Raw genomic sequence first — 12,900 nt, 5'->3', positions numbered from 1 at the left:
TCAAACATATATGGACGTTATTGTCATTCATATGAAAATTGTAACTATTTAGAGCTACGATGGTTAAAATACTAATAACAACAAAATGGTTTAGAAACATTTCAAAAAACAAAATATGTATTTGCTTAAATTGATTCATCAAACAAGTACGGTCAGCCATGAAGACTTGAACAAGAAAAACTATATATTGAAGTTCAAGACTGAGATGGTCGTCCGTCCAGATGATGAAGTAGCCGGAAAAATTGTATTGGAGCGTCGATCTGAGATGGTCGTCCGTCCAGATGATGGTGAAGTAGTTTTTTAAAACAAACTCTTCTATGTTTGTTCTTACCTTGTGTTGTATGTATTTTCACTTCAGAGACAATACATATGCCCAGATTGTAGAAACATCTCAATTACCTTTGATAATTCATCTTTTCACCATGTTAAGGTTAACAGCTTAACATTTTCAACATGTCATGCAATAGTTTCAGGTTTTTTTAATTTAATCATTAAAAAATGCTATAAAATTTAAACCATAGTAGTGTATCTTAGATATATAGCTAAAATAGGTACATTAGTTATAGATGATAGATCGATGTACATAATAAATTTACTTATTTTTTTTTTATTGATTAATGTAATAGCCAAGAAGAGAAAGATATTAAACCGAACCTAACAAACATAATAAGAGTATAAAAGTGAATTGAGTGTGACTCCTCGTGCTACATATGGTGCAAAATGAATTTCTAACATAAATATTATATGGGGGGAAAAAATAGCCGTGAAAATAGCTCAAGTAGTAGTCTGGAATTTGGAAGAATGCAAAAGGCTTGGATATAGCTTTTGCTTCTACAAGTTAACTCAGTTTCGTGTAATCAAAGTAAGTGTCTCGCCAGTAACATGCTCATCATCACCACCGCCATTGACAATATTGCACCTTCCCCTTTTCTTTTCCCCTGCAATAATTTGCGCATAAAAGCATATTTTATCACTTCACACACTCAAATGTAAATTTTAGCATCATAGTTTAATAACCCAAAATAGAAGAGATTAAAACAGGATAGTGACACTGATACTAGAGTTGTAGTTAGGTTACATGTTTTGGTCGTAATAGTATCACATTGGAGTTTGAATATAGCAAATTTTTGGATTGCTACTAATACTAACCATTTCTCAAAAAAATTCTTATAGAAAAAAAATCCTTAAATAGAATATTTTTAGTGCATGACAACGTATTTAACCTAAGAGGTTGTAAAATCGAATCTTATGCTTTACTAAAACTTTAAGAAAAAGACAATTCGAAGAATCTTACCGTTACCGGAGCATACGAAATAGCCAAATAGCCAGTTGAGGCACTATCGGGCGCCACCGGAGAAACCGGTGACACCGGCGCCTTTCCTCCTCCTCCACCGCCACTAGCCCCTCTCACGACATCGTTTAAAGTAAACCCAAGAGAATAAGCCTGAGTCCCATCAGGTTTAAACAATCCATAATTCCTCTCCGACGTCGGACCAGGTTTCAAGTTCTCATTAAAAAGGGCAAAAACGTAAATACTGAGATCGTTGCTAGGTCTCAGGGGCGTTTTAGTCTTCTTACCACTCATCATCATCTTGATCAAGTTCCCGTTGTACCTCTTCGCATTCTCCGGCGTAGCTCCGAACTCGTCGTCGTCACCTTTAGACGGCCACCCAGTCTCCGATAACTCAACTCTCAAAGACTTATACCCCGCCGCCGCTAAAGCAGAGTACACGGCGTCGATCTGAGCGAAAAGCATGTTGTCGTAGTGAAACCCGGTGGCCGGATCCACGACTCCTTGGTTCGGCTGAAACAGAACGAAGTCGAGAGGCACCTCTTTAGGGCTGCCTTTGTAAGCGAAGAAAGGGTACGCGTTGATCAAGAACGGAGACTCTGTTTTCCGATGGAACTCGAGGATCGGGGTGAGTGAGTCGAGTAGATCCGGTTGAAACTCCCCGGCGGAAGGCGGGAATGAGGTTTTGAGGATGGAGAGTGAGTGTGCGGTGGTTACGGAGATTTGATCGGAGAGTCCCGCGGTGGTTAGCGCAGAGTGAACTCCTTGCATCGCGGGGAGGAGGCTGAGGGTGAGCGATGAGTCGTTGAGAGCTAAGATCTCGTTTCCTATAGTGATGCAGGTGATGTTAGTCGCCGGTAAAAATGGAGTAACGTTTTGTTTGATCCATGTCAATGCTTTTGACGGATCTTTCATCTTGGAGAGGTACTCGTTTCCGAGTCCGACGATGAACTCGATCCCGGTGTTGGCGAAAGCTTTGAGGATCTGTGGATTCGCGTCGTAGAGTTTTACTTTCCTCGCTCCGATTGATTTTATCAGTGGGATTACTTCGGACGGTGATGGGAGGTTGTCCCCGATTTGGCCGTAGTTTACTCCGATTGAAGCTATCGCCGTTGGGATAATAAACATTACTGTATATAATAGTCACATTGAGAGGTTAAAACCGACGTCGTATTAGTAAATTTTGATAGAGTAAAGAAATGAGATGGTGAGATGAAGAACCTGAGAGGAGGAATAAGAAGGAAGAAGACCGGCGAAAGCTCTTGAGTTCCATGACGCGAAAGAGGGAATGCCGGCGGTCGTTTCCGGCGGAGAGGAGAGAGAAGTGACGATGGAGTTTGAAGAGAAGAAGACAATTTGCAGAGGGTTTGAGTTTATTAGACAACAGTGGTCGGAAAGAGAGAGTGTCGGAACGGAAGCTAGTGATGTGAGATTATGATTCGTTTTTCTACTTTTTGTTTATTAAATTTTTAGGTTTCAGATTTTTGTTTTTATTTTTATTTGAGTCGGTAATTTAAGGAGGGAATCTCGATGTGGTTTGTGTATTTTTAAATAATAATATCTAGAACTAAGTTAAATTCCATAAAAAGATTATACACAAAGAAGTAAACCACAAGATAAATAATACTACTAGTACTTCAGGTCTCATATTGCAAACTTTTAGTATAATTTTACTGAGCTTTTATTTTTAATATGAACTTGTTGCGTTGATAACAAGAAAAATACAAGTATTTATATATATGTAATGTAAAAAAGAAACGAATCTAGAGAGGAGGAGTAAAGAAAAAGAAAAGGGAATGTAAAAGCAATCAAACAAAAGCTTCACATGGACGATTCATTCACTGATTGAATTGAAAAAACGTCAGAAAAAAAATTATTAAGTAAGGTTACGTTTTGGGGGAAACTGACAAAGGTTTTGATAAATGAATGAATCGGCTCTCATATTTTGGGTCCGAATGGTAATCGCGGATTTTGTAGTGCGGGACAAAAAATTTATTAGTGCAGTACGGTTCAACTGCGGTACGTGCGGGACAAATATATTTGCGGGACAAGTGCGGTTAATGCAAAATAAGCGGTACAAAATAATGTTTGATTGGTGAAAAACTATTTACAGTGCGGATTTCATATTATTTTATTAATAACTAGTATAATTATATATTCTAATTTATTTTGTATTAATAATTATATATATATATATATATATATATATATATTTAACATAAGGTATAATTGTAATATATTTTTATAGATTTTTTATACAAAATATATATCTAACATAAGTAAACATAACTGTATAAAACCTAATATCTCTAATTATTAAAATACAATGATAGATAAATTTATATATTTATCATAGAAATATATATATTAGTGGAAGAAAATTAATAGATATATAATATTTTAACAATAACAAAAATTTAAAATTTAAAGTATATATAACCAACTGCGTATTTGGTCCGACCGCTATATACAACCTGTTTTGGCTTCTAAAAGCGGTCTATAGCTAATTTGGCTTCCCAAAATCGCACTCATCACTTTTTTTTCTATTTTGCAAAACCACAAATGTGTAATAAAAATGTTGAATGGTAAAGGAAGTGCGTTTTTCAAATTATGGGTCCAAATGGTAACTGCGGTTTTGGTTGTGCGGTACGGTTCAACTGCGGTACGTGCGGTTTGCGGGACAAGTGCGGTTTATACAAAATAAGCGGTACAGAATGATATTTGATTGGTGAAAAAACTATTTGCAGTTCAGTATTAATTGTGTGAATGGTAAAAAAAGGAAAAGCAGTCCGGATATATATTATAAATAAATTTATTAATAATTAGCATGTTTGTATATTATTGTATGTTATGAATTAATAATAAAAATAATTGTATTTATAAATCTTAAATACTATAGTTGATCAAAAAGTAATATTTTTTACATATTGATAAAAAAGTTCAACCATCAAAAATACAAATTGATTAAGTACATAAATTATAACTTTAATAAATATCTTAGTTATGCAAATTATTTTGTTGGAGAAAAATTATGAAAACAATATCTAATTTTTAAATAAATAATATGATATTAAATTCAAATTTCTTAATAACTAAAAAATACAATTTTAAATTTATAATTTTGTAATAACAATAATAATTTAACTATAAAATAAATTATCTTTAGAATAATGATAGTTGCTATTTTGTGGGGAGAAAAAAAAATTATAAGAAACGATAAGAGAGAGTGTGTGAATATTTATGTGTGTATAACTTTTATTTCTTTCCTTTTATACATAACTTTGACTATTATTTTTAAATTATCAGGGTGCGGATTTTTGGACCGCTGGGTTTTGCTCAGATTACAAACTTGAGGTGCGTTATTCTATTCCTAGTGTATTATTGCTGTATTGAAATACGCAAACAATTTACTTTAAAAAAACCCAAAAAACGCACACTAAAGAATATAAGCTATGATTGGTGACTCATTGGCGTTTTTGTATTTTTTTTTGGAAATCCGCACTCACCTACGTCGCCATTTACTGCCTATGGGTCCGAATGGTAACCGCGGATTTTGTAGTGCGGGACAAAAAATTTACTAGTGCGGTACGGTTCAACTGCAGTACGTGCGGGACAAATATATTTGCGGGACAAGTGCGGTTAATGCAAAATAAGCGGTACAAAATAATGTTTGATTGGTGAAAAACTATTTACAGTGCGGATTTCATATTATTTTATTAATAACTAATATAATTATATATTCTAATTTATTTTGTATTAATAATTATATATATATATATATATATTTAACATAAGGTATAATTGTAATATATTTTTATAGATTTTTTATACAAAATATATATCTAACATAAGTAAACATAACTGTATAAAACCTAATATCTCTAATTATTAAAATACAATATTATTTTAATATTATATAACAATGATATGAAAAGAAAAAGAAAGAGAATAGAAAAGAGATACTAATGATAGATAAATTTATATATTTATCATAGAAGTATATATATTAGTGGAAGAAAATTAATAGATATATAATATTTTAACAATAACAAAAATTTAAAATTAAAAGTATATATAACCAACTGCGTATTTGGTCCGACCGCTATATACAACCTGTTTTGGCTTCCAAAAGCAGTCTATAGCTAATTTGGCTTCCCAAAATCGCACTCATCACTTTTTTTTTTCTATTTTGCAAAACCACAAATGTGTAATAAAAATGTTGAATGGTAAAGGAAGTGCGTTTTTCAAATTATGGGTCCGAATGGTAACTGCGGTTTTGGTTGTGCGGGGAAAGCGGTTTTAGAGTGCGGTACGGTTCAACTGCGGTACGTGCGGTTTGCGGGACAAGTGCGGTTTATACAAAATAAGCGGTACAGAATGATATTTGATTGGTGAAAAAACTATTTGCGGTTCAGTATTAATTGTGTGAATGGTAAAAAAAGGAAAAGCAGTCCGGATATATATTATAAATAAATTTATTAATAATTAGCATGTTTGTATATTATTGTATGTTATGAATTAATAATAAAAATAATTGTATTTATAAATCTTAAATACTATAGTTGATCAAAAAGTAATATTTTTTTACATATTGATAAAAAAGTTCAACCATCAAAAATACAAATTGATTAAGTACATAAATTATAACTTTAATAAATATCTGAGTTATGCAAATTATTTTGTTGGAGAAAAATTATGAAAACAATATCTAATTTTTAAATAAATAATATGATATTAAATTCAAATTTCTTAATAACTAAAAAATACAATTTTAAATTTATAATTTTGTAATAACAATAATAATTTAACTATAAAATAAATTATCTTTAGAATAATGATAGTTGCTATCTTGTGGGGAGAAAAAAAAATTATAAGAAACGATAAGAGAGAGTGTGTGAATATTTATGTGTGTATAACTTTTATTTCTTTCCTTTTATACATAACTTTTACTATTATTTTTAAATTATCAGGGTGCGGATTTTTGGACCGCTGGGTTTTGCTCAGATTACAAACTTGAGGTGTGTTATTCTATTCCTAGTGTATTATTGCTGTATTGAAATACACAAACAATTTACTTTAAAAAAACCCAAAAAACGCATATTAAAGAATATAAGCTATGATTGGTGACTCATTGGCGTTTTTGTATTTTTTTTTGGAAATCCACACTCACCTACGTCGCCATTCACTGCCTATGTTTATCAATTCCGCAAATATGTGGCTTCCATTCAAGGCCTTTATCTCATCTGACTTTGCGTGGCGTTTGCACCGGCATAGGTCGGTCGGCTCTATTATTGAATTTTCTTCTACCAGAAAAGTAAGATATTTTTATGTATTTTCTCAATATATATATATATATATATATATATATGTATTATTTTTTATTATCGGAAGAAAAATATTTTATTTGCTAGTCCATAAATAAAAATATTGTTTTCGAGATAGATTATATTAGTTGATAATATATATATATATATATATATATATATATATATATATATTTTGTGTGTTATATGATATTATATTATTACATTCGGATAATCGGATTATAAATGTAGTGTTGACTGTTGAGTCTATAGGCAAAGAACATATTCTTCGATTAGCCTTCTTTGGTGTAGTTGTCGCTTTTTGCTAACTTTACAGCTTTCACGTTTGGTTCAACTCACAACTTTTTGTAATACTCATATACTTCTTCTAACGGTAAGTTCTTTTTCGTGGCATTAAACAAACCCAACAACAAAAACAACAAAAATGCCTTAAAAACATAATCTGTTTAAGAGAACTGATTAAAGTCTAAGTATGAAGATATAACTGAGATGCCCTAAGCTTTTTCCGCTGGCCTTTGCAAAGCTTAAATCGTCTCTAATTCCAATAAATTAAATCGTCTCTAAAAATTGATAAATAGCTCATGGACTTCTTAAAAAATTGATTAAAATGACGTTTTTATTTTAAAAATCGATTCCATCCTCCTTTTAATAAAAGGGAAGTACACAACTTAAGTTTTGTAGACTTTATAAAAAATATAAATGGTTACCGTTAGATTAGTTCTTCTTTACTTTTATCTCTACATATTTTCTATTTCTTTCTTATCTATCCCATTTAGCGATAAGATACTCGAGTTATGTTTGGTGAACTGGGGCCGTGTTTTATATCCTCCTTCCCCACGGGAAAACATTTGCAGATGCGATCATGAATCGAACCAGATCGAAACATTCAGCTGTTGACGGACAAACCTTTGCCGAAACGTCGACCGCAAACGAAGGATGGCCAGGCCCCGGTTCCCAGGGTTATAGTATTCCCTATTCCTCGCCTACTCGAATCAGAACTAGTTGATTCTCTTTCGCCTATCCGCTGTCGTGGATGAGTGGGCTCCGTAAAATCCAGTAGATTAAGGGATGGAACATAATCCTGATTATGTTTTTAGTTATTTTGGACTAAAAAACAATAATTAATAGTATGTAAATGCATTCATTTTCTCTGCATCAACACGATTTATGATACTATCGGAGTGAATACAGGATCTAATGAAGAGTAGAGGGTAGACTCCATTAGGAGCTGGAGCGCAGCCATCTTATCCACTGAACTAGCTAGAAGCTAACGGAGATAGATAGTATCCTTCTGTGCTATCCCCTATATCCTCGTAGTAGGGTTGAGGGCAGCGAAGTCTCCCGTTTATCCTGTCTTTTTCTCTTGGTTAGTGAGATTGATCAGCTAGCTGGGTTGGTTTGGCTATTCCTTTCTATTGAAAAGGAGTCAGCTGTCTGCGCGAGTCACCTTCTTTTAGGCTCCGCTGAACGACACAGCATTCTCGTTCAAATATAGGTCGGCCGTACTTGTGATGGTTCCCAAGGATCCAATATGAAAAGCCCCTCGACGCTGCATTTTGTTAGGCTATAGATTACAGTAACAAATGCATACTAATAGGTTATATATAAGATATACATTAACCCTGTACTCTTCATAAGATAACTCTTTATATATAGATAATAAATAATAAATCCATAAATCGTGGAGTATATAGATAATAAATAATAAATCCATAAATCGTGGAGCAAATATATCATGAAGATCACAACATAGTTATTTCAAATGATCTTTTTTTTTAATAAAAGAAAAGTACATAACATAGTTTATATTATTTATATTATAATATAAAATAAAGAGAAGTACACAATATAGTTTATATTATAGTGATTAAATTATATTATTTAATTTAAAATTATAATCGCGGAGTTATTTCAAATGATCTCCTTTTTAATAAAAAGAAGTACACAACATAGTTTTTGTAGACTTTATATTTTTAATTAATTATAAATGATTACAAATAGGTTATAGATAGGTTATAGATTAATTCATATATTAATGGTTACACCTAAATATTGGGTGCAACCTTAATTGGAGATATTCCAAATTGATAATTGATATATTAATGGTAATAAATAAAATCATGGATCTTTCAAACTGTATTTTTAGAAGATTTTAGTCATATATCAAGTTGTTTCCAAAGATCTTTAAACACAATATTAGAAATTTACTAATATTAAGATTAAATTTAACAAGTTCATATATCAAGTTCATTCACAATGGCTTTTTTAGATTGTGATCTTTAAACACCATAAGGCATTTTTGTTTACAGGATCAGTTTACAAGATTAAATTTTAACAAGAAGATGGTTCAAATATAAAACCATATCAGTACACAACATGACTGGATACTTTTGTAGCGTTAATGTTTATACTCTCGACTTGCAATCACATTATATGTTAACACTAGTTTATGACAAATACATATAGATACTACAAATCTTCAATCTCCCACATCATCCTTCACACCATTACATCAAAATATCTGAAAGTCAGATATACCATATCAAGTTCAAAGAGAAAGCTGCAAGATCATTAGGACAATCTTAACATAAGATGATCAAACGTAATTCTTCTTCACTTCTGATGCAGCTTCTTTATCTTTCTCTGCATTTTCTTCTTCTTCTACAATCTTCTCCGCTACCTTTGACTCTTCTGTAGTCTCCTCCTCCATATCACTACCACCTTCTGTAAGAAAACATCTCATCACTAAACCAAACCTAATCCTCAAATGTATTTAATTAATACAAAAACTTCTTCAATTTCTCAAAACAGCATTAAACTAAGATCCGATACACGTCCAAATCCTTACCTCCATAGTTGTCATCAGTGTCTCCCATGTTGAGACTCTAATAAATAAATAAAACAACAACAAAACATTAGTTTCCTTATCGATAAATGGAAGAAATTAATGGTTAATCTTTCATGCAAATCATTGGCCTTACATTGAAATTAAAATCTCCAAAGTCCATATCATCAGCTCCTCCTGGCAAATAATTGAAGAGTCAGATAAGTTAAGATAAGTACAATTAAGCTCTTTCAGGGTTAAGTAATCATTCTTATACCTTTATCTTCATCTTCATCAACCCATTTATCCCAATCAACTTTCAAGTACACTGGAGTTTTCCCTTCTTGCTTAATCAATCTGTTCCACCATTTGCTCTCAGCTTTCTTCACCATGTAACATATACACCTCGAGCTTACACTCGCCTTGCTCTCCTACCAATCATCCCAAAAATCACAATCGCCAAAAGATCCAAAACTGATTACAAGAACACACACAAACAAACAAATTCGATTTTTGTACTTACATTCACATCAACACTTTCAAACAGATCAATTTCCACCTCGTACGGTGTCTTGCTAGGTCCACTCGTAGCAGAGAAAAAGAACTTGCCGTGAGGGTCAAGCTTCACCTTAACATCTTCTGCATCCGGCAATTCCACGGTTATGTAAACCTTATCAGACCTTTGCGCCCACTTTACCGTTGGATGTCTACTGAAAATTTCGAAAGCATATCAAAACCAAAAAAAAACTCACCAAACTCATTTACAAATCAAAACGACTTCATGATCAAATAGTACAATTTTCATAGCAACAAAATTAATCACAAAAGTTATAAAAAGATACCTCATTTGTCAACAGAGAAACAGAGTACAAAAAGATACAATTTTTTTCTGGAGAATACAAAAATGTGTTGTATTAAAAAATATATATACAGACCAAAGCTCTCTCTAGACACTTCTGTTGTGTTCTAGTCAATTGCAGAAACAAAATGAAAATTTTATTGGATATTTACAGAGGAAAAGAAAGGCCCAGTTTTGATAGGCCCATATTGGTATTAAAAGCGCGTGAATCTCACGCTTTCTGCGATCAGGCACTTATCCGACGTGTCGTCTCACAAATCCAAACCTTCCTCTCCACGCAAAAAAGCCCCCAATTAACTTAAATGAAAAAACTTAACAAAAAAAGTACGACTCTTCTTCTTTCTTCTTCTTTCATTTGGTACAAAAATCTGTAACTTTTTTTAGGGTTTTTTTTTTTTTTTTTTGGTTTAATTCTCTGTAATAGGAGGAGGGAGAGACGAAGTGATGGATTTGACGGCTCAGAACGGAGGTTTAGCTCCAGGTTTTAGGTTTCATCCGACGGATGAGGAGCTTGTTGTGTATTATCTCAAGAGAAAGATCCGCCGGAAAAAACTCAGAGTCGAAGCAATCGGGGAGACTGATGTCTACAAGTTTGATCCTGAGGAATTGCCTGGTACCCTTTTCATTTTCAGTCTTCTCCTTCCTTGAATTCTTTCAAATTCACTTACTTTTCATGAAAGTAAAAAAAAAAAAAAACTGGGTTGGTTTGCTCTGTCTTCGATGAGTTCATAGTTCAAGAATCTTATATCTATATATATGGTCGATGGCTTGAAAGGTTTGATTTTTTTAGAAGCTTCTGACTCGAAAAAATGGAATCTTTATGTTTTGTAGAGAGAGCGTTATATAAGACTAGGGATCGTCAATGGTTCTTTTTCAGCTTGAGGGATAGGAAACATGGGAGTAGGTCAAGTAGAGCTACTGAACGTGGCTATTGGAAAGCAACAGGGAAAGATAGGGTTATCAAGTGTGATTCTCGACCGGTTGGAGAGAAGAAGACGCTTGTTTTCCATAGAGGCAGGGCACCTAATGGTGAGAGGACTAATTGGGTCATGCACGAGTACACATTGCACGAAGAGGAACTCAAGAGGTGCGGTGGCGGAGATGTTAAGGATGCTTATGTTCTTTACAAGATTTATAAGAAAAGTGGGTCTGGTCCTAAGAATGGTGAGCAATATGGAGCTCCTTTTATTGAAGAAGAATGGGTTGAAGAGGGTGATGATGTTGATGAGCCTGTAGATGTTCCTGGAAATCAGCTTATTGTTTCAGCTGATGTTGATACTAATAACTTATGGGCCAAGGGGATTAGCCAATCTGAGTTGGATGATAATGATATTGAAGAGCTGATGAGACAGGTTAGCGATCAGCCTGGTCCAACCATGCAGCTGAATGGGGTTTCCGGACTGGACTCTCATGTGAATTTCGAAGAAGATATGTATTTGGAAATCGATGATCTTTTGCTACCTGAACCTGAACCAACTTCTCTGGAAGCCATCAAGAAGAACTCCGGTGTCCTGAATGATAATGATTTCGTTGATGCTGATTCATATTTCCGTGATTTGGGTGCGACAAATCTTCAGTCAGGTCCTGTCAGTGTTCATTTCGGAAACGGGGTTGAACAAAGTAATACTATTCTGGTGACTGACCAGACTAATATTTACCAGTGCCAGCAGCAAACAAGGAAGAAACAAGCTAGTAACTGGCCACTCCGTAACAGCTATACCAGACAGATAAACAATGGATCATCCTTGATGCAGGAGCTAAACAATGACAGACTCACCGCTGTCCGGTTTATTGAGGCGCCTGGTACAGGTAACAGATTCCTGAATACCTCTGTTTCGCTTGCATACTAAAATCTTATCTTATTGTGGGCAAAGCCACTGGATGGGGGTATATATAAAGCCAGCTTAAAGAGCTTTTCTGATGATCGTAAGTATATTATATATGTAGGCCAATTTTCCCTAATCATATTCCCTTGACAGGTGTTCCATCTGAATTCATAAGCCCTCTTCCTTCTGGTACAAGTATAACTAAGGAAGATGAAGCAACAAAAGGCGAGTCAAGTCAGTTTGCTTCTAGTCTATGGACTTTCCTGGAATCGGTTCCTGCAAAGCCAGCATATGCTTTAGAGAATGCATTTGTTAAAGTGAACCTTGTCAGAATGTCAAGCAGTGGCGGTCTTTTCAGGTTTGCTTCTAAAAGCACAGGTAAAAATAATAATGTTGTTGTTACAGCTAGTGATTCAGCTGTGAAGAGGAAGAAGTCTGGAGGAAACAATGACAAGAAGAATAAGAACAAGGGGTTCTTCTGCTTATCAATCATTGGGGCACTATGTGCTTTATTTTGGGTGATCATAGGAACAATGGGAGTTTCAGGGAGGTCTTTGTTGTGGTGAGAACCCAAAATTCCAAGAGGTTTGAAGGTCAAGGGAAAGAAAGGCTCGGTTGTTTGTGTGAGTGAGACATTACCGAGTCAAGTCATTGTAATTATTCTCTTAAGACTGTTAGATTCATAAGCCTGCTGTTTTAGTATCAGTTTTTATCTCGTATTGTTAAAAAGTAACTTTAATGGTTAATTTTCTGGTTTTAATCCAAACAAGACTTGT

The 12,900-nt window shown here is 33.8% G+C and overlaps 3 protein-coding genes across 6 annotated transcripts; 1 reads left to right on the top strand and 2 right to left on the bottom strand.

Moving 5' to 3' along the window:
- Positions 1-641: 641 nt before the first annotated feature.
- Positions 642-2,991, bottom strand: LOC104757647 (glucan endo-1,3-beta-glucosidase 11). The gene is made up of 3 exons (XM_010480402.3): positions 2,513-2,991; positions 1,295-2,421; positions 642-938 (listed from the first exon to the last, which is right to left on the bottom strand). Exons 1-3 carry the CDS (start codon positions 2,562-2,564, stop codon positions 858-860), a joined length of 1,260 nt encoding a protein of 419 aa, XP_010478704.2. The 5' UTR covers positions 2,565-2,991; the 3' UTR covers positions 642-857.
- Positions 2,992-9,003: 6,012 nt separating this feature from the next.
- Positions 9,004-10,417, bottom strand: LOC104757648 (co-chaperone protein p23-1-like). 4 transcript variants are annotated; one of them, XM_010480403.3, is made up of 6 exons: positions 10,282-10,417; positions 9,963-10,149; positions 9,717-9,870; positions 9,597-9,637; positions 9,464-9,500; positions 9,004-9,339 (listed from the first exon to the last, which is right to left on the bottom strand). In XM_010480403.3, the coding sequence occupies exons 1-6, from the start codon at positions 10,284-10,286 to the stop codon at positions 9,212-9,214; spliced, it is 552 nt and encodes a 183-aa protein (XP_010478705.1). In that variant the 5' UTR covers positions 10,287-10,417; the 3' UTR covers positions 9,004-9,211. The 4 variants fall into 4 exon arrangements, with proteins under 4 accessions (XP_010478705.1, XP_010478707.1, XP_010478706.1 ...); XM_010480405.3 differs by having other exon boundaries at positions 9,004-9,336; positions 10,282-10,403; XM_010480404.3 differs by having other exon boundaries at positions 9,963-10,146; positions 10,282-10,388.
- A 140-nt stretch (positions 10,418-10,557) lies between these two features.
- On the top strand, positions 10,558-12,890 carry LOC104757649 (NAC domain-containing protein 13-like). The gene is made up of 4 exons (XM_010480406.3): positions 10,558-10,622; positions 10,723-10,911; positions 11,130-12,107; positions 12,278-12,890. The coding sequence occupies exons 1-4, from the start codon at positions 10,601-10,603 to the stop codon at positions 12,688-12,690; spliced, it is 1,602 nt and encodes a 533-aa protein (XP_010478708.1). The 5' UTR covers positions 10,558-10,600; the 3' UTR covers positions 12,691-12,890.
- The last annotated feature ends 10 nt before the right edge of the window (positions 12,891-12,900 follow it).

The sequence above is a fragment of the Camelina sativa genome, chromosome 17 (genome assembly GCF_030686135.1).
Source record: "Camelina sativa cultivar CO46 ecotype springtype chromosome 17, ASM3068613v1".
In the NCBI taxonomy this organism is placed as follows: domain Eukaryota; kingdom Viridiplantae; phylum Streptophyta; class Magnoliopsida; order Brassicales; family Brassicaceae; genus Camelina; species Camelina sativa.
The sequence above is the reverse complement of the archived record's forward strand: the minus strand, read 5'-3'. Positions and strand labels throughout refer to the sequence as shown.